This window comes from Salvelinus sp. IW2-2015, linkage group LG3, assembly GCF_002910315.2.
Source record: "Salvelinus sp. IW2-2015 linkage group LG3, ASM291031v2, whole genome shotgun sequence".
Taxonomy (NCBI): Eukaryota; Metazoa; Chordata; class Actinopteri; order Salmoniformes; family Salmonidae; genus Salvelinus; species Salvelinus sp. IW2-2015.
The window spans coordinates 17,336,512-17,358,049 of record NC_036840.1 but is presented as its reverse complement, the minus strand read 5'-3'; the positions used below and the strand labels follow the sequence as shown (position 1 = coordinate 17,358,049).

Here is a 21,538-nt window from a genome sequence, read left to right as displayed (position 1 = left end):
TTTGTTGTATATGTCTGTTCCCCAAAATAAAATCTATTCAATTCAATAACATTAAGTGGAATTACACATCCTTTTACCTGGTGATGTTAGTATAAAAGTTTATAGTCATCACGATGACATAAGATTGATTGCTTAAAACAGATCAATATCTTTGGCTTTGTACCATTGACTTTGTCACATGCTCCGGGATGCGCAGGGGGACCTGTCATATGCCGTATGCCTTAACCGCCAGACCATCTCTAGGGACCCATTTATGAACTTTGAGTGGTTATATTTCTGCAGCCCCATCCCTCAGCTGTTTACCAAAACAAGTGGCAGGGTAGCAGTTTTGTTGTTTTTCTAATACCAGACTGCAGCTTTAACATAATGGAAAATAAAACAAAACTTCAAGTTTGAATAATTTCCTTGTTACCTTTATTCATTGTATTAGATACTTTGTGTTTTACAGTAGTTTCCATAGTAGTTTTACACATCTAGATTATATGGTTAATTGTCTGTATATATGTACACCTTAAATAAATCTTACATTAACACCAATAAAATAAAAACATTTACAGTGCAAAAATGTGTATTAGTGGTTGACTCATACCCTATAATCTGCAATCAATGTCAGTCTCACATGCTAAACTGGTTGTTTTTGCATTTTTTGCATTCACGCTTGCACACAATATACCATGTAACTTTGGAAACAGTGCCTCTGCTCATACGATATTATTTGACAGTACCTTCGACACCAGACATAAATGTCACTGAGGGAATCTGGAAAAGTGAGGCTGAATGAAAAGTACAAGTGCACTATGAAATGGCAGTTTCACTAAGGTTGGGGAAGTGTGATCTCAAGAAATCAACCCCCACCTAAGAGAAAAAGGGTAAGAACAAGTGGTGAGGTGAGGCAAGACTAATGAGAGTGTGGGTGGGAGGGATTCGATGACAGAATATGCCTGACACATTCATGTACTGTATTTTAGCCACACGAACACAGTTCTCCTTTTCTCTGGATCGTACTACAGGATAAGGCAATGGGCACTATATAGTGAAGATTTAAAAAAAGGTGTGTTTTTTAAAACATCTGTTATCTGTTGTCTTAGCTTTCTAACTTGTGTTTTCATGTGTGTGCGTGCGTGCAGGGAAGAGGAAATGGTTCCTTGGCAGTGACAGCCCAATCTGCCCCTTGACTTTTGCACCTACACTTTAAAGACAGGTAGAGTTAAAAGGAAGAAAAAAAACTAGTGGTATAAATAGTAGTGGTAATAGACAAATAAATATCAGGAGGCAATGTGGTATCTAAAGCCCTAATTTTTTATACCAGCAAAACAATACACAAACGTGGTGTACACACAGGTGAAGTATCCAACCAATCAATCATGATATTAGTGAATCCTTGAAGTGTGAGGGTGACTTCATATTTGATTGTTTAAAAAAAATACTATGATAATATGAGAACAGCTTACTATATCAATATTCTGAAAGATAAAAGTTCTTACCACTGAAACATACTCTTTTTTAACACAATACAAACCTGAACCAAGGAGTTTTGTTCTAGATTGGTTCAAGTAAGGAATCTTATAAAGGCATATTTTCTATTTACATGTATTTTCTATGTATTTTCTTATTTTTGCGTTATGCATAAGGTTAACGTACAGTACATATTTCCATTTCATGTGTGCCGCCCATGGGTAACCAGCCCAAATTCCTCAGATGCATTTTCTTCATACATTCACATTATTTAGTAATTCATATTTTACAGTCAATTCTTGCTAATATACAGAGAGAGAACTGAGGTAATGCAGGTGTGTCTGGCCAGTTTAGATGTCTGAAAATGAGCCACATGGAGACATTTTGGAGGATTTCAGGATAAATAGTTTTTAAATGTATAGGTATAGAGGTCGCAACAAGTACAGCAGTCAAATGGATGGAAATGCAATTATTAATGACACATACCAGGGTTTGGGCCGATTCTGAATTTCTGGATTTATTAAATTACATTTCCATTTGAATTTCATAGAATTTTAATCAATTCAATTCCACTTAATTCAATTCAAATTCTTCTTCCTGTGGGGTGTGGCCAATACAATTCTGGAATTGAATTGGACTGTGTGATCCAATGTTAACACTCCTAGCAGAAAGCATACATGTACAACCCTGACGGTCATTGATTTAACCCCCCCCCCCCCCCATTTACCTTGCTGACTTCCCTCCTCCTTGCCTGTGTTCCCTATCTAATTCTTCACTGTCTAAATAAAGATTCAGAAGATACTTATGGATAATGGAATTCCACTCTCCTTTAAAACATTTTTTGAATCAGAATTGACCCCAACCCTGACACATACAGTATACAGTATATTGCTGTTAGTTTTGTGATGTCAATGTTCCATGTACTGTAGTTTATGGGTGACTGTGAAAATGATTGCATGAGATTTGCTAACTATATAGATCATTTTAGATTTCTATAATATACATTTACATTTGCTGCAAAATACTGGTAACCTCCATTCATTTGTTATTACTGTATACCTTTTTGTTAATCAAATGTCAATTTTTACAATGAGTATACAGACTTCCCACATGCAGACAAAAGCACCCTTCAATTGAAAATAAATTGCACAAGGTTGATAGACATTAACCATACACATTGTTGTAATTTTGTACATAGAAGCCTAACACTCTTGCGTCAAAGAAATATTGAAATGCTAAATATTTGATAATTCATAATTTTTTGGGGTAGTGATAATTCTGGCAGGTATAACAAGAAAATGTATCATGCATTTTACTGCTCCTATAAACTTCTCTAGGAGCCTGCATATTAAAGTCTTAATTTCAAGAGTGTGCTAAACGTTCACTAATCTAAGTATAGCATTTTATGACTATTTCAAACATCGAGTGCCAGTTATCTTATCTACTACCGTATTTTGACTTTACATATTGGTTATGAGTGTCCTATCGGAGTCTACACATGCTTTGCTTATTCAGAGTGAAGAATATTGGAAGCTAATATATAGTTTGAGAGGCTGCAGATAAGGCCAATTCAATCAAGTGCAGATTTTTACTATTTTACTTTTTTTAACTACCCTGTGGTTTCACTCATAATTTTTACACTGTGTGTCAGAGTTGTTAAATGTTTGTAAATAGACACAACCCCAATCTCTTGGCGTTATTCCAAATTGAGGTCTGAAAAAATGATTCATACAAAAGTATCAGCTTCATTCTCTTATCTCAATTTTGAATCGTATCTGTAGTCTTTGTATATTGATGTGCAACCACATCTGTCCTTATATTCCAGCTTAAACATTGAGTCATATATGTTACGTTTTTTCATTTGTCTGCAATTGATTGAATTGGGTTTCAAGTTAAACATTTCCAGTAGAGTTTACATATCCAATTGGTGTGTGAAGCATGGCAAGCTCTGTACAATATGAACTCTTATGTCCAATGGCGGGTGGAGAAGTGGATAAGATCATAAGTAGGCCTATCAAGACCCAGGAAGAGGCTAGATCCAACACCTAGAGTACATGTTACTGCTACAGTACAACTGGGCTACTACTATTTTAGTAATTAGAGCTAGTGTGTCAATCCAAAAATAATACATGAATCTTCTGAACAGACATGGTGAGCAATGACATCCAGAAGGGGAGATGGAATATTTGAACTTCAGTCTTTTGGACAAAGCAAAAGATACATTTGCAAAAATCAGTTCCTATCTCCAGCTCTGCATGCAAAACTGCTTGGACTGTTTCATCTTTTGATGCTTGGTCACTAAGTACACAAGAGAGGAGATAATCATGGCTCCAAACCATATTTTAGTCTTGTGTGAATCCACACATTGTGTGGAGTATCAGCAACATCCCTTCATCATCATCAAACTCACTATACAACAAACACTGGAGTGACAAGTCGAGTGAAGTCATCCGGTCAGTCAGTGAAACCAGTTAAAGAGTGTCATCCAAAGTCTTATTCAAAAAGGTTTCTCACAATCTGTCCTGAAGCAGAAAGTATTATTGTTGCACCTCTGGTGTTTCATGCCAGGCTCAGCCACCACAGCTTTGTCAGAAGTCTCTTGTGTACTTCCTTCAGCCTCCTCAATCTACTGAGTAGTCCACTGATCTAGTAAAACAAGTGACATGCATAAGACGGCATAGTTGCTCCTCTACCTGGCTAATACACCCCCCATCCCAAAAAACTACATCCCCCGGTCATCTACAACCCCCGCCCCAAAATAATAATCATATTTTGTATTATTATTATTATCATTATGATGATGATTATTATTATTATTATCTACTTCCGCTCAGGTTTAGCCGTCCAGTGAATCAGCCGAGCCAAATCATGCGCCCTTATTCTGTAAGTTTTTTTGAGTGTATTTCCTCTATCCCATCCCCATGCTTCTTGTATCCTGTAGAAGGAGTGAACATTTTGTGGCAGGAGTGGAGGGGTCTCAGATGGATATAGGGCAGGCGATGATCTTGTCTTCCAGCATAACGCTGAGCACCAGGAAAACTAAGTAGAGCACGAACATGATGAAGCCCAGCAGCTTGCTCATCCGCCACTTGCAGGCAGCAATCGAGATGATGACGAAGATGAGCATGAGAAAGAGCAGCACAATGGCGCAGAACAGCCCGTTAGAACTCACCGCCACAGGCTGCATGTTGTTGATGATGGACCAGAGTAGCCATGGGAACGGCAGGCTGAAACACACAAAATAAACAAACACACGTGTTACATGGTCTTCAGCCATACTTAAAGTTTATCTTTCAGCATCACATACATCTGTGTAATAAATCTAGATAATAGGTATTGTTCAGTTTAGACCTGAGAATGGACGCCTCTGGGTTGTAATGAATAAAGTCCCTTTGCAAAATGTCCATAGTGGGAACTTCCATGTCACCACCGATGGGCAAACCGTATTCAATCAAATAAATTAGGGAATACAACAGTTCAATTAAGTTCAATTAACTTTTACATCCTATTATAAAGTATCTGGTGTCTACCAAGCATTTATCATAAATCTGGTAATAATTGTTATCAAAATGATGTTATCAAAAAAGTGTGGTTTTAATTAATCCCAATGGAACCGAAAGCTACTTATTGGATAAGAACAAAATAATACTGTATGACTGTTACTATGTAATATGTAAAAACATCCCCCAGCACTGCAAAAATGCTAATAAGAATAATCTAATAATAAACAATGTTCAAAATGTGAAAGGAACATATATTAAAATAAATTAGTACTGTAAAACTTAAAGCTGCAAAAAGTAACTTTTTGGGCAACCCAACCAAATTCACATAGAAGTGTGATATAGATCTGTCATTGTCATCGAAAGCAAGTCTAAGAACGGTATATCTGTTCTATGTGCACTATTTATATGCTTTCCGTGCTTAAGTTACATTTTTGCGTCTTTTACTTTCGGTTTTGTACACCAGCTTGAAACAGCTGAAAATACAATATTTTTGGTTATGGAAAATATATTTCACAGCGGTTTAGATGGAACAATTATTCTCTACACAATACTTGCTTGTTTTGTCACAAATTGAAATTAGGCGAACTATTCAAAATTTTGAATAGTGCATCTTTAAATATCCGTTGGTATCTTTTTAATAGTCAGGCAACAGCGTTAATTCCAGCAAATAAACAGCTGTTTCAAATAAACGCCAGTTCTTGATGAATTGTATACAAGGTTACCATAAATTACCATGAATTGTTTACAAGGTTTAATGTTTGATTTGTTACATTAAATAATTCAGTAATGACAAAAATAAATTATGTCAATCATCAGTTTTTATTGCCAGTCAACAATTTTGGCGGGTACAGACCCCTAGAAATGGTGAAAGCAAGAACTGCCGAAAGGAGAATAATTGTCACGTTCTGACCATAGTTCTTGTGTGTTTTGTTTGTTTTAGTGTTGGTCAGGACGTTAGCTGGGTGGGCATTCTATGTTGTGTGTCTAGTTTGTCTGTTTCTATGTTTGGCATAATATGGTTCTCAATCAGAGGCAGGTGTTTTGTGTTGTCTCTGATTGGGAATCATATATAGGTGGCTTGTTTTGTGTTGGGGTTTGTGGGTGGTTGTTTCCTGTCTTTGTGTTTTCTCTGCACCAGATAGGGCTGTATCGGTTTGCCACATTTTGTTATTTTGTATTTGTAAGTGTTCACTGTTTATCGTCTTAATTAAACATGTTGAGCACTGGCTACGCTGCGTGTTGGCCCAATCCCTGCTACACCTCCTCTTCTCGTGAAGAGGAGGAAGGCTGCCGTTACAATAATTATTATTATGTTCTGTAAATTAATTAAATATATTTTTAAATAGAGGCATATTAAGACAAAATAAATGTGAGATAAATGATAACACATTAGTGCAGGAAATCAAAACATTTATTACAATGCTGGAAGTAAAAGCTGTAACTAAACAATTAACTATGCAAATGAGCTAAATCGGTGTGCATTAAAAGCCTGTCTCTAATAAGTGCCTGTCGTGTTCAGTGATTTAAGCAAATAAATACCCTTGCTATTAATTGCAAGTTTACGATAATTAGAAATTAGAGTGATCACAGTACTGATGACAAAAGCGTACCCAACAGTGATGTCAAAGATGTTGGAGCCCACAGAGCTGGACACGGCCATATCCCCCAGCCCCTTCCGTGCAACAATGACACTGGTGATTAGGTCAGGGATGGAGGTACCAGCTGCTAATATAGTCAAGCCCATAATCTCTTCTGTAATCCCAATGGTCTCTCCAACCTGTAAAGAGTAAACAGAAAAAATGGGGTAAATAAATATTTTAAGTGGAGGTGAGGTTTAAGGAATTAAACAGTCAGCTATACTTTGACATATTTTGGGGTTTTCTTTTTTCATATTCTGCTGAAATCCCTGTATTTAGGGACTCTGACTATTTAATGTTGTCTAGCTTTGATTGAGAGGTGTAGTTACACAGGCCAAAGAGCGGAAGGCTGCTGATAACAATATCACAGTGTTCTAACCCTCTGAATATCCCTCTCCTTTTCTAACTACCTATACGTCCTGCCACTTGCTTGTGAACATGCTTGTGTTCTGTTCTGTGTGAGGTGGTTTAGGGTCTTAACAAAAGGAAACATGATTTCACTAAATGTATACTGGACAAAAATACAAATGCAACAATTTCAAGATTTTACTGAATTGAAGTTAATATAAGGAAATCAGTCAATTGAAATAATCTAATCTATGGATCTCACATGACTGGGCAGGGGCGCAGCCATGGGTGGGCCTGGGAGGGCATATGCCCACCCACTTGGGAGCCAGGCCCAACCAATCAGAATTAGTTTTTCCTCCACAAAAAGGCTTTATTACAGACAGAAATCGGTGTCAGCTGTCTAGGTGGCTGGTCTCAGACGATCCCGTAGGTAAAGAAGACGTATGTGGAGGGCTGGCGTGGTTACATGTGGTTTGCGGTTTTTAGTCTGGTTGGACATACTGCCGAATTCTCTAAAATGACGTTGGAGGCGCCTTATGGTAGAGAAATGAACATTCAATTATCTTGCAACAACTCTGGTGGGCATTCCTGCAGTCAGCATGCCATTTGCACACTCCCTCAACTTGAGACATTTGTGGCATTGTGTTGTGTGACAAAGGTGCACCTGTGTAATGATCATGCTGTTTAATCAGCTTCTCGATATGCCACACCTGTGAGGTGGATGGAGAATAATTGTTTCTTTTTTTTATCATTTGAGAGAAATAAGCTTTTTTTGCAAATGGAACATTTCTGAGATATTTTATTTCAGCTCATGAAACCAACACTTTACATGTTGCGTTTATATCTTTGTTCAGTATAGTACTGTTCCAATCTCAAATTTTTCAGCAACTATGATGGATGCAAAACTAGGCCAGCTCAGTACAGCTTGGTTTGGCTGTGTGAAAAACCCTTAATGGTTCAATTAATTTAGCCCCCAGTGCACCCCACGTACCTGGTGAGCCCACCACACCATTAAGTAGGAGAATCCAGCAATCCAACAGATAGAACCCAGAAATGAGATGGGAAAGAACTTCTTTGCAGTCTGTTAGACAAAGGAGGAAAAGGCTATGGTTACTCTAAAGGCGTAAATGACAAATGAAGCCTCAATATTATTGTTCTACAGGTATCTAAAGCAAACAACACATCACACTTATTATTGACCAGTTATAGCTAAATAAGTATAGACAGATACACTTCATACTAAACATGAGTCGTTCTATGTCTGCATCCCAAATGCACCCTATTCCCTATACTACTTTTGAGCAGTGCCCATAGTGTGTAGAGCACTATATAGGGAATAGGGTTCTATTTGGGCCTATTTCTCTATCTGACAAACTGGAACAGTAAGAGATAGAAATGGAGGGGAATCACTTACTGGTTTCCTGACATCAGGCAGTGTTAGCCATAGAGGGAAGACGATGGGCATGATGATGAGGTAGGTGAAACGCTTGCGCATGGTATCTGGCCAGGACAGGCTCAGAGGCTGGTCCTCTTCCTCCTCATCCTCAGCCTAAGAAAAGAGAGCAAGTGTGGAAAAGAGAGGCTTTCAGTATCGATACAGTTTCAAAATAAAATACAGCACTCGTACATCTGAGTTCTCGTTGCAGGTGCGTCGGAATAATGCAATAACTTCAAAGAAAAGAGAAACCTGCAGTATTGATACAGTTAAATGTGAAATTGGTTTGGAGAAATTGGGAGATCTGTGCTTAAAATGTGGTGCAGTCAGGGTCAGCCAGGCCTTTCTTGGGGAAAAAAAATGAATTCTATGATGATGATGATAAATAATAATGACAACTAAGGCCTTAGGAAATGATTATAGAGTTGGTTGGCATTCCCTCACTCTCTGTGACCTTGAGAGAGGGGCATTTGATGACAGTGGTTTGGAAGATTGCTCCAAGCCTGGATGAGCCTGACACTCTACTCATGTCCTCATACATGGCGCATGATCAAATGTCTGGACTGCTGGACCTTCAGTTTGGTCATCAGAATGCCAAACAAGTGAGATACCTCAACTTCTAAAGATAAGGGTCTGCATCGCTGTGTAGGTGACATGGAAGTAAGCAGTGGCTCACTTTAACACGGAAATCTGTCTCACCGCATGACATTAATCCAAGCAGGCCTCTTCTGGCCAAAATTACAGACCTGATATATTGCATTATTGTCACAATATTGAAGCTGATGGGAGACATTTTCCTCTCCATAAAACAAGCTTAAGAACCTGAGCAATGACGAGTTAGGTATTTTCGGCTCATCTGCAGGTGCATCTGCACAGATCTTGACAACATTTAGCCTACACCAACAAAGGTGGAGCAGAAAATGTTCTGTGTACTTGCGGTACTAGCAAAAGGGATTCCAGACTTATGGAGCCTGTTGGAGTAATTTTCAAATATGAAATTATAGTTTTGACTTTTATAGGTCATTGATTTTGTACTGTAGCTTACTAGCCATTTTTACAAAGTTCGCAATAAGTGATTGTAATGACAGTACACCAGAACAGAGAGAGCAAGATGTAGTCTGCATTTAAGCTGATCACACAGTAAAAAAAAAGTATAAATAATGTCATGATATACTGTAGATTATACATAATATATAACATTATGAATGCATTAATTTGAGCTAACTTACCTATCTGGGTATGTGATTTTAGTATTTTATTGTACAACTATAATCAGCAAATTGGAGTTAAAGGACATAGCCATACAAATTAAATAACATTTTATTGGTTACATACACGTGTTTAGCAGATGTCATTGCGGGTGAAGGGAAATGCTTGTGCTTCTAGTTCCGACAGTGCAGCAATATCTAACAAGTAATATCTAACAATTTCACGACAAATACCTAATACACACAAATCTAAGTAAAGGAATGTAATTAAGAATTTATAAATATATGGATGGCCAATGATTTCAAGTCTGTGTACAGTATATAGGCAGCAGCAGTGAAGGCTATTTAACAGTCTGATGGCCTTGAGATCTAACCTGTTATTCAGTCTCTCGGGTCCCAGCTTTAAAGTGTACCTGAAAGTGTACGTGTACACTTTCTGGATGATAGCGGGGTGAACAGGCAGTGGCTCGGGTGGTTGTTGTCCTTGATGATCTTTTTGGCCTTCCTGTGACATCGGGTGGTGTAGGTGTCCTGGAGGGCAGGTAGTTTGCCCCCGGTGATGCGTTGTGCAGACCACACTACCCTCTGGAGAGCCCTACAGTTGTGGGCGGTACAGCTGCCGTACCAGGCGGTGATACAGCCCGACAGGAAAGCTCTCAATTGTGCATCTGTAAAAGTTTGTGAGGGTTTTAGGTGACAAGCCCAATTTCTTCAGCCTCCTGAGGTTGAAGACACACTGTTGCGCCTTCTTCACCACACTGCCTGTGTGGGTGGACCATTTTAGTTTGTCAGTGATATGTACGCTGAGGAACTTAAAACGTTCCACCTTCTCCACTGCTGTCCCATCGATGTAGATGGGGGGTGCTCCCTCTGCTGTTTCCTGAAGTCCACAATCATCTCCTTTGTTTTGTTTACGTTGAGTGAGAGGTTATTTTCCTGACACCACACTCCCAGAGCCCTCACCTCCTTCCTCTAGGCTGTCTCGTCATTATTGGTAATCAAACCTACTACTGTTGTGTCGTCTGCAAACTTTATGATTGAGTTGGAGGCGCATGGCCATACAGTAATGGGTGAACAGGGAGTACAGGAGGGGGCTAAGCACGCACCCTTGTGGGGCCCTAGTGTTGAGGATCAGCGAAGCGAGATGTTGTTTCCTACCTTCACCACCTGGGGGCGGCCCATCAGGAAGTCCAGGATCCAGTTGCACAGGGCGGGGTTCAGACCCAGGGGCTCGAGCTTAATGATGAGCTTGGAGGGTACTATGGTGTTGAATGCTGAGCTATAGTCAATGAACAGCCTTCTTACATAGGTATTCCTTTTGTCCAGATGGGATAGGATCCAGTGTGATGGTGATTGTGATGGCAATTGCATCATGTTCGCAATTGCATTGTCTGTGGACCTATTGGGGCAGCAAGGAAATTGAAGTGGGTCTAGGGTGACAGGTAAGGTGGAGGTGATATGATCCTTGACTAGCCTCTCAAAGCACTTCATGATGACAGAAGTGACTGCTACGGGGCGATAGTAATTTCGTTCCGTTACCTTGGCCTTCTTGGGTACAGGAACAATGGTGGCCATCTTGGAGCATGTGGAGACAGCAGACTTGGATATGGAGATATTGAATATGTCCGTAAACACACCAGCCAGCTAGGGATAGGGATGCCGTCTGGGCCGGTAGCCTTGCGAGGGTTGACACGTTTAAATGTCTTACTCACGTCGGCCACGGAGAAGGAGAGACCACAATCCTTGGTAGCTGGCCATGTCTGTGGCACTGTGCTATCCGCAAAGCAGGCAAAGAATGTGTTTAGCTTGTCCGGAAGCAAAACGTCGGTGTCCTCGACATGGCTGGTTTTCCTTTTGTGGTGTGTGATTGTCTGTAGACCCTGCCACGTATGTCTCGTGTCTGAGCCATTGAATTGTGACTCCACTTTGTCTCTATACTGACGTTTTGCCTGTTTGATTGCCTCGCGGAGGGAATGACTACTCTGTTTGTATTCTGCTGTATTCCCAGTCACCTTGCCGTTAAATGCGGTGGATCACGCTTTCAGTTTTACGCAAATGCTGCCATCTATTCACGGTTTCTGATTAGGGCAGGTTTTAATAGTCACAGTGGGTAAAACATCTCCTATACATTTCTTGATAAACTCAGTAACCGTCTCAGTGTGCACGTCAATATTATTCTCGGAAGCTACCCGGAACATATCCCAGCATGTGTGATCAAAACAATCTTGAAGCGTCGATTCTAATTGGTCAGACCAGCGTTGAATAGTCCCCAGCATGGGTACTTCCTGTTTGAGTTTCTGCCTATAGGAAGGGAGGAGCAAAATGGAGTCGTGGTCAGATTTTCCAAAAGGAGGGCGGGAGTGGGCCTTGTATGCATCCCGGAAGTTGGAGTAACAATGGTTGAGTGTTTTTACAGTGTGAGTACTACAGTCGATATGCTGTTAGAATTTATGTAGCCTTTTCCTCAAATGTGCTTTGTTGAAATCCCCAGCTACAATAAATGCAGCCTCAGGAAATATGGTTTCCAGTTTGCATAAAGTCCAGTGAAGTTCCTTGAGGGCCGTCGTGGTATCGGCTTGAGGGGGATATACACGGCTGTGACAATAACCCTAAAAAATGTAATGGGAGATAATACGGTCGGTATTTGATTGTAAGGTATTCGAGTTCGGGTGAACAAAAGGATTTGAGTTCCTGTATGCTATTACAATTACACCATGAGTCGTTAATCATGAAACATAGACTCCCGCCCTTCTTCTTCCCAGAGAGATGTTTATTCCTGTTGGCACGATGAACTGAGAATCCAGATGGCTGGACCGACTACGACAGTATATTCCGAGAGAGGCATGTTTCTGTGAAAGAGTATGTTACAACAGATTGTATTTTTATTAATTTATTTCACAGGACAGTCAGGAATGAGAGAGAGAGATAGATAGACCTACATGTAGAGCAGCAGACAGATGCATTGTAAAAAGTAACTGCCTAACTCATTAAAGAAATTGAGTAGTGTCTACTCAAACATCTCCAATGGTCACTAGAACTCAAATCATAAAAGTGGTAACTCAGATGTCAATAAGATTTCTTATCACTGAATGTTTTTCATTACTATTAGCAAATATTAGGTTATTGACTAAATATAACTTTCTTTGTGCTCTGCTAATCTAAAGTTATTGAGTTGTTGCAAAATTAATCTCTCCAGAAATAAGTCTCTCACTGTTGCCGCCTGCTACCGACCCCCCTCAGCTCCCAGCTGTGCCCTGGACACCATCTGTGAATTGATCGCRCCCCATCTAGCTTCAGAGTTTGTTCTGTTAGGTGACCTAAACTGGGATATGCTTAACATCCCGGCAGTACTACAATCTAAGCTAGATGCCCTCAATCTCACACAAATCATCAAGGAACCCTAATAGACATTATCCTGACCAACTTGCCCTCCAAATACACCTCTGCTGTCTTCAATCAGGATCTCAGCGATCACTGCCTCATTGCCTGTATCCGCTACGGGTCCGCGGTCAAACGACCACCCCTCATCACTGTCAAACACTCCCTAAAACACTTCTGCGAGCAGGCCTTTCTAATCGACCTGGCCCGGGTATCCTGGAAGGATATGACCTCATCCCGTCAGTTGAGGATGCCTGCGGTCATGTCTTTAAAAGTAACTTCCTCACCATCTTAGACAAGCATGCTCCGTTCAAAAAATGCAGAACTAAGAACAGATATAGCCCTTGGTTCACTCCAGACCTGACTGCCCTCGACCAGCACAAAAACATCCTGTGGCGAACTGCAATAGCATCGAATAGTCCCCGCGATATGCAACTGTTCAAGGAAGTCAGGAACACAAAACACGCAGTCAGTCAGGAAAGCAAAGGCCCGCTTTTTTAAGCAGAAATTTGCATCCTGTAGCTCTAACTCCAAAAAGTTCTGGACACTGTAAAGTCCATGGAGAACAAGAGCACCTCCTCCCAGCTGCCCACTGCACTGAGGCTAGGTAACACGGTCACCACCGATAAATCCGTGATAATCGAAGACTTCAACAAGCATTTCTCAACGGCTGGCCATGCTTCTCCTGGCTACTCCAACCCTGGCCAACAGCTCCGCCCCCCCCGCTGCTACTCCCAAGCCTCCCAGCTTCTCCTTTACCAAATCCAGATAGCAGATGTTCTGAAAGAGCTGCAAAACCTGGACCCATACAAATCAGCTGGGCTTGACAATCTGGACCCTCTATTTCTGAAACTGTCCGCCGCCATTGTCGCACCCCCTATTTCCAGCCTGTTCAACCTCTCCTTCGTATCATCTGAGATCCCCAAGGATTAGAAAGCTGCCGCGGTCATCCCCTCTTCAAAGGGGGAGGCACCCTGGACCCAAACTGTTACAGACCTATATCCATCCTGCCTGCCTATCTAAGGTCTTCGAAAGCCAAGTCAACAAACAGATCACTGACCATCTCGAATCCCACCGTACCTTCTCCGCTGTGCAATCCGGTTTCCGAGCCGGTCACGGGTGCACCTCAGCCACGCTCAAGGTACTAAACGATATCATAACCGCCATCGATAAAAGACAGTACTGTGCAGCCGTCTTCATCGACCTGCCAAGGCTTTCGACTCTGTCAATCACCATATTCTTATCGGCAGACTCAGTAGCCTCGGTTTTTCTAATGACTGCCTCGCCTGGTTCACCAACTACTTCGCAGACAGAGTTCAGTGTGTCAAATCGGAGGGCATGTTGTCCGGTCCTCTGGCAGTCTCTATGGGGTACCACAGGGTTCAATTCTCGGGCCGACTCTTTTCTCTGTATACATCAATGATGTTGCTCTTGCTGCGGGCGATTCCCTGATCCACCTCTACGCAAGACACACCATTCTGTATACTTCTGGCCCTTCCTTGGACACTGTGCTATCTAACCTCCAAACGAGCTTCAATGCCATACAACACTCCTTCCGTGGCCTCCAACTGCTCTTAAACAGCTAGTAAACCAAATGCATGCTGTTCAACGGTCGCTGCCTGCACCCGCACGCCGACTAGCATCACCACCCTGGATGGTTCCGACCTAGAATTATGTGGACATCTATAAGTACCTAGGTGTCTGGCTAGACTGCAAACTCTCCTTCCAGACTCATATCAAACATCTCCAATCCAAAATCAAATCCAGAGTCGGCTTTCTATTTCGCAACAAGGCCTCCTTCACTCACGCCGCCAAACTTACCCTAGTAAAACTGACTATCCTACCGATCCTCGACTTCGGCGATGTCATCTACAAAATAGCTTCCAATACTCTACTCAGCAAACTGGATGCAGTTTATCACCGTGCCATCCGTTTTGTTACTAAAGCACCTTATACCACCCACCACTTCGACCTGTATGCTCTAGTCGGCTGGCCCTCGCTGCATGTTCGTCGTCAGACCCACTGGCTCCAGGTCATCTACAAGGCTATGTTAGGTAAAGCGTCGCCTTATCTCAGTTCACTGGTCACGATGGCAACACCCACCCGTAGTACGAGCTCCAGCAGGTGTATCTCACTGATCATCCCTAAAGCCAAAACCTCATTTGGCCGCCTTTCCTTCCAGTTCTCTGCTGCCTGCGACTGGAACGAATTGCAAAAATCTCTGAAGTTGGAGACTTTTATCTCCCTCAACAACTTTAAACATCTGCTATCTGAGCAGCTAACCGATCGCTGCAGCTGTACATAGTCCATCGGTATATAGCCCACCCAATTTACCTACCTCATCCCCATACTGTTTTCATTTATTTACTTTTCTGCTCTTTTGCACACCAGTATCTCTATTTGCACATGATCATCTGATGATTTATCACCCCAGTGTTAATCTGCTAAATTGTAATTATTCGCTCCTATGGCCTATTTATTGCCTACCTCCTCATGCCTTTTGCACACATTGTATATAGATTCTCTTTTTTTTCCTTTTTTTTTCTCCTACAATGTTATTGACTTGTTTATTGTTTACTCCATGTGTAACTCTGTGTTGTCTGTTCACACTGCTATGCTTTATCTTGGCCAGGTCGCAGTTGCAAATGAGAACTTGTTCTCAACTAGCCTACCTGGTTAAATAAAGGTGAAATAAAATAAATAAATAAAAAAAGTTATGATTATTTAATATTTTACAGTCAATCTAACATTTATTAAATAAGTTGTTTTTACTTGATTCTATTATATTTTACGTCTTTACTTAAAATAATAAAGTAGTAGTCAGACATTGCTATTTGAGTAAAAAACACTTGATTTATTTGTGTTGTGCTGATATAGAATTATTATGATTTTGCAAGTTATGAATAGTGCCATGTTGCTCCGTTTTTGAAAGGATTGCGGGTAATTATTATTTTTTGGACTATATGATACTTTTACACAATGTATGAATGTTTAAATAAAGAAAAGTATATTTCTAAAATCGTATTAAGCGGTTTGTTGTACTATGATGTGTAAAGGATCACGATGAACGGATATTAGTGGTCATGTCTTAATGTTTAACATTCTTTTATGGATTTGACGATTTGTCATTTTAACCCACCTTGGCAAGCATTGTTGAGCACAATGATCATTCCTCTAGCAATATTTGGATGTTAAGCTGTAAGCATTGCAGAATGCTGCAATAGCCTTTGTCATTTAGAGCGGAGTGACCTTGTTGATGGTAGGAATGGCTTGTCTGAGTTGTCTCATTATTGAACGTCAATTTACCCTGGTTTTAAAAATTACTAATCAGAACTACTTCCTACTAACGCATGAAAAAATAATAATTTAAAGGCCCAGTGCAGTTAAAAACGTGATTTGCCTGTGTTTTATATAATACCGTGAAATTGTGAAAATGTTGATAATGCTCTTTTAGTGTAAGAGCTGTTTGAAAAGACAGCCTGACATTTTTGCCTGTTTTGGTAAATGAGTTTATAGACCAAAAGTCCCAAACCTCTCTGCCAATAACAGCTAGTTTTCTGTTTTCCCCTCCCCACAGACATATCATATCATATCATATCTATATTCTTGCTTGCGAAATTGCTCTTTGGTAAGAAGCTATTTTAGTTTATTATTTACCATTTAAATTTAAAACAATCAACTGTAAGGTACTTAATTGGTATTAATTTAAGTAAATGGGACCCTACATTTTTATGTTCCCGAGAATAAATATTAAGTAACTTCAATTGATATAGTTCAGAATACATAATGCAATTTAGTGTATAAAAACACAAAACAGCTAAGTATTTACAACTTAAAAAGATAACCAAATTGGTGGTGATGTCACCATATTACTTTAAGTATTGAACACTGCAATACTTTGAGTTGGGTTACTTGAATGGTTCTGGGGAACAGGTTTCCACCCCAAAAATTAATTAGCAGAACTAATGACCTTTTATAGTGTGGGAAGGGGTGAGACTAAATTCGTACGTACATCACCAAGGGGGATATGTGATCTGGTGTCGGCAGCGCTACCACTAGACCAGACTCCTGCACTCTCMGAATATTGTTATTGGAAATAAACTGTGAATGTAAAATTTATAGAAATATGTATAATCAACCAGTTAAAGGTGACATTTATGACTGTAGCTGGTATATAAAAACATCTCTATCGTGAATTATGAATTAAGTATTTATTAAGGATCCCAATTAGCTGCTGCCTCTTTCTGGGGTCCAGCAACATTAAGGCAGTTATAAGGTACCATATTAATTTAAAATAAGGAAAGAGCACAAACAAACCCTTTTGAGAGTGGAAAGCAGTCTCAGATTCCCTTGTATCCAATTAAAGAGGAGGACCAGAACCCCATTTGGGACTGCTGGAGAACAGGTCCTCACACGCCAATCAATGTAGAACGCACCAAGAACTATTGCTGTCAGCCAAGTCTGCCCCTTACTCCCTTGCTCTGTGGACAATGATGTATGCAAAAAAACATCAGAGAGGATTGTTTTCAAACCTAGGGGTATGATATCCTGTTCTAATGAGACCAAATGTTCATTCGTTGGGTTTGAAATGTAAAAAAGGTCAAGATGAAGTACCTACGCAGCATATTAAGCGGGTTGGAGCACGATAGAAGATGGACCTGATGACAGCTCAGCCTGCTTAATCTGCCATGACCGTTGGCGCTGACAGAGACTTGCTTGTAACCTTGGCGATGAAACAGCAGTAAAACAAAAGGGCTATTCTCTTCCTCCCTCTCCACATCCAGATGATGGTATTGTTATCAATAGCATGGCGTACACAACCGTGCTATAATTAGGCGAACCAATATATTCTGATGCCATTTTTTGGTTTCCACTTCTGGTCTTTGGGGGTGATATATATTATAAACTGCGTGGTTCAAGCCCTGAATGCTGATTGGCTGACAGCAATGGCATATCAGACTGTATACCACGGGTATGACAAAACATTTATTGTTATTGCTCTAATTACATTGGTAACCAGTTTATAAAAGCAATAAGGCACATCTGGGGTTTGTGATACTGTATATGGCCAATGTACCACGGCTAAGGACTGTGTTCAGGCACTTCGCATTGCGTCGTGCTTAAGAACAGCCCTTAGCGCGGTATATTGGCCATATACCACACCCCTCGGGCCTTATTGCTTAAGTATATATATGTATATATATATGCCATTTAGCAGACGCTTTTTTCCAAAGTGCTTAAAGTGGGCTTAATCTGTGCTTAAACATTACATTTTATTAATGGTTGTAGACAGGCACAGGAATTCGTAATAGGGGGGTTTAATACTCCACCCAAAATATACAACATGCCATGAAAAGGCACGGGGACGAAGCCCAAAACAAACATGTATACAAAAACACAAGGAGGTAACCCAAACAAAAGAGCGTGGTTAAACCTCTAATATATACCTGCAATACACTACACGGGGCGAGACCCGTAACAACAAATGCACAACAATACACGGGCCGAGACCCGTAATTACAAGTGCACAATACACGCAGCTTGAAAGCCGAAATAACAATGCACAGGTACTCACAGACCAATGGACATGGGAACAATAACCGACAAGACAATGGTGAACAGAGGGCACATATATACAATTACTAATCAGGGGAATTGGAATCAGGTGTGTGTAATGAGGCAGTGCAATGACGCCTAGAGGCCGGTGACATAGACCTCCGGAACTGGTGCACGGAATGAGCAGCAGTACCGGGGGAATCCGTGATATGAGCAAGCAGCATGTGAGTGAAGACCCTATCTGAAGAGTCGTTTTATGCTTCACATGAAAGCAACATTTAAGTTTGTCTGTAACCTACGGTAATTCTGTTTTTTTCCCATTTAATTATTGTTCAGGTCCGGCATTCCATAACTCTAAGGTTCATATCTTTGAGGTTCTACTGTATCTGACTAGTACCTTAGTAAATATGTGCACAAGTGGAGGGATGGGAATTGTTGAGTTGTGTGCCCACTTGTTTGCGGTCGGGTCTATGTTGGTTTGTGTGTGTGTGTGTGCCCCTAAAATGGGTTTCTTACCGGAGCTTCCCCTTCTTGTCCTGCAGTACCATTCATTGGTGGTGTGACTTCCACCTCGACATTTGAGCTGTTTGGAAGATTTTTATCTGCATATCATAAAAGAGAAAACACGGAGAGCAATTAATGTAATTGTGGTATAGATGGGTTGCAAATTGACTCACAATATTGTAATGAAGATTCTCTTTAGGCACTGCGCCCTCCTCTGAATGTTCTACTCAATTAATTCTGAATTGGCGCTGATGAAGATTTAGTCTAAAGTGCATTATAGTGTCTTGGAAACACGATGACATTTCAAATAGAGACAAATATTTAATAGAAAACCTTTTGTCATCATTGTGATGCAGTATAACATGCAGTATAACTCTAGCTAGCTAGCTAAGATTGAGGAGACAGCACCACATTTTTACTAGCTATAGTTTGCATTGCTAGCTATTTGTAAAGAACCTTGCCATCTGTCTAAAATATATATTTTTTTGTCATGGCAAAGTTGTTTCCTACTAATTATTTGCCTACTTTAGACACGTCATCATATTTCAAGGCCACTATAGTGTAATTTAGACGAAACGGTCACTAATCAATGTTGACAATGACTGGCTGTCACTCGACTTCGAGCAAAGCTATTGCTGAGGCGTCTGTAGAACTTTCATAACAATGGCATGACCAAGTGACGGAGATGCAACCCATGAATACAGGTAGGAAAAAAGCCAATTCAGTGTAACAAGTTAATCAAATACAGAGTAATATTCGTAAAACAACACTGTAAAATGCTGCTATGATTAATCAAGAGATTTAGTCATTAAGAAATGACTAGCTATAATTGCACATCCATCAATCAAACTATCTACGGTATCAGATGATGATTGCCCTCAGAAAATAAACATTGTACACACTACTTTACGCAAACTTATTTTTTACCACAAACAACAAAACTTTTCTCCCCCCTCACAAAGTGTTGCCATGAAAGAAAGGTAAAAAAACCGAAACAATACTCAGCTCTGTAGAGCTTCTGCAGGTGTACATGATCTTTTCAAGACAAGGATTGAGGAACACTGCATTAGGACATCCAACATCTTTCACAGTCATGCCTTACAGCTTCAAACAGTGGCTGCATATATTGTTTTGGGCTTTTCAGAGCACAATATGTCCCCATAAGCATTGCTAGCAGCACCAAAAATGCTAAGCGATGAGATGCTGGACCTAGGGTGTCTGTGAGTGTGTGTTCCTGTAGTGCAGCTCCCCCTATCTTGTAAGAGGGCTACCTTATGTCGAACTTCATTTAGGGCCCTATTCATTTAAGGCCAGATGTACTTACACTATTCATTAAAATACAAAATGCCGAAAGCTATAAAATCGGATGACTATAACATAATTGACATGGAAATTTGTTTAATCCAAGTGTGGTTGTGACATAGCAGGATATTGCCAGGGAGGTAAAGTGATCTGATACTCCTATTGTCTAACAAATGACTTCCCTGGCCCTTTGCAAGGGATCCTATACACTATTAACTAAACCATAGAACATATTCAAATGAATGATACATTTGATATGTCAATTTCATATACTAGTGGCATATTACATTCTGAGTAAATAAGGCATTACACTACACATTTGTATATTAATTACATTTGACATTTTTTGGGACTACAGTACAATATTTTTTAAAGTAGAAACTCGTTTAACCAGCAACATGGACTTCTAATCTTAAATTGATACTTGTCATGAATTTGGGTTCTGTTAAGATGTTAATATGTTAATGTAGCACTGTTAGCCTAATTTTGTCTCAGTAATAAATATCCATGTCCCTCTTTGATTTTGTTTGTATGGGAACATTATACACATGAAAGCTCTTTCTATGGCCCCTCTGAGTATCTTTTGGACCATTGCGTCAGAGCTCTTTGAAGTGAAAACACACATGAATTGCACTTGGCAGTGGCTCAATTGAACAAAACATTGCTCTAAGACAACAGTCACAATTAATTTGGCACTTCTAAATGCAATGCTTGCTTGGCTTTAGAACCGAGGCCTCATTAACCCAAAAGATAGCATATTTTTGATCATATCTCAAAGGTGGTTTATTCAATCCTCCCAATTTTTCAGGACTTTGTCAGTCGACTTGTCCCTAATATCAGTCAACTTGTTCCTAATAACTACACAAATATTTTAGATTTTCTGCATCAATATGGACTTTAAAAAAATATTTTGACCCCAGCCAAAAAACATAAAATTCCGCTTTTAGTAATTTGATAAATAGCCAGGACCTTTCTTTGAATCCAGGTTTCTTTTTAGGCATAATGCCAGGTTATAAATATCCTTGTGGACCTGCGTCAGTGATTTGGACCATAGACAGATCACCTACCAAGATAGAGCTCCCCAATACTCGCCTAAGATTCTAACTTTTCTATACAGATGTGCTATCTTAATTTGATCACTCTGCTGTTGTAGAGAATGTTCATGTGCAGCAGGAAATGCAAATTCTAGTGTATTCAAGGTTTAAAAAGGCT

At 40.2% G+C, this 21,538-nt stretch overlaps 1 protein-coding gene across 1 annotated transcript in view; it reads right to left on the bottom strand.

Annotated features, from left to right (window-relative positions):
• Positions 1-397: 397 nt before the first annotated feature.
• Positions 398-21,538, bottom strand: part of LOC111956222 (sodium/potassium/calcium exchanger 2) — a 163,062-nt gene continuing 141,921 nt past the window's right edge. The window contains 5 exon segments of the mRNA XM_070434894.1: positions 398-4,682; positions 6,569-6,735; positions 7,935-8,024; positions 8,358-8,492; positions 19,037-19,122. Of these exon segments, the coding sequence (XP_070290995.1) occupies positions 4,433-4,682; positions 6,569-6,735; positions 7,935-8,024; positions 8,358-8,492; positions 19,037-19,122 (728 nt within the window). The 3' untranslated portion in view covers positions 398-4,432.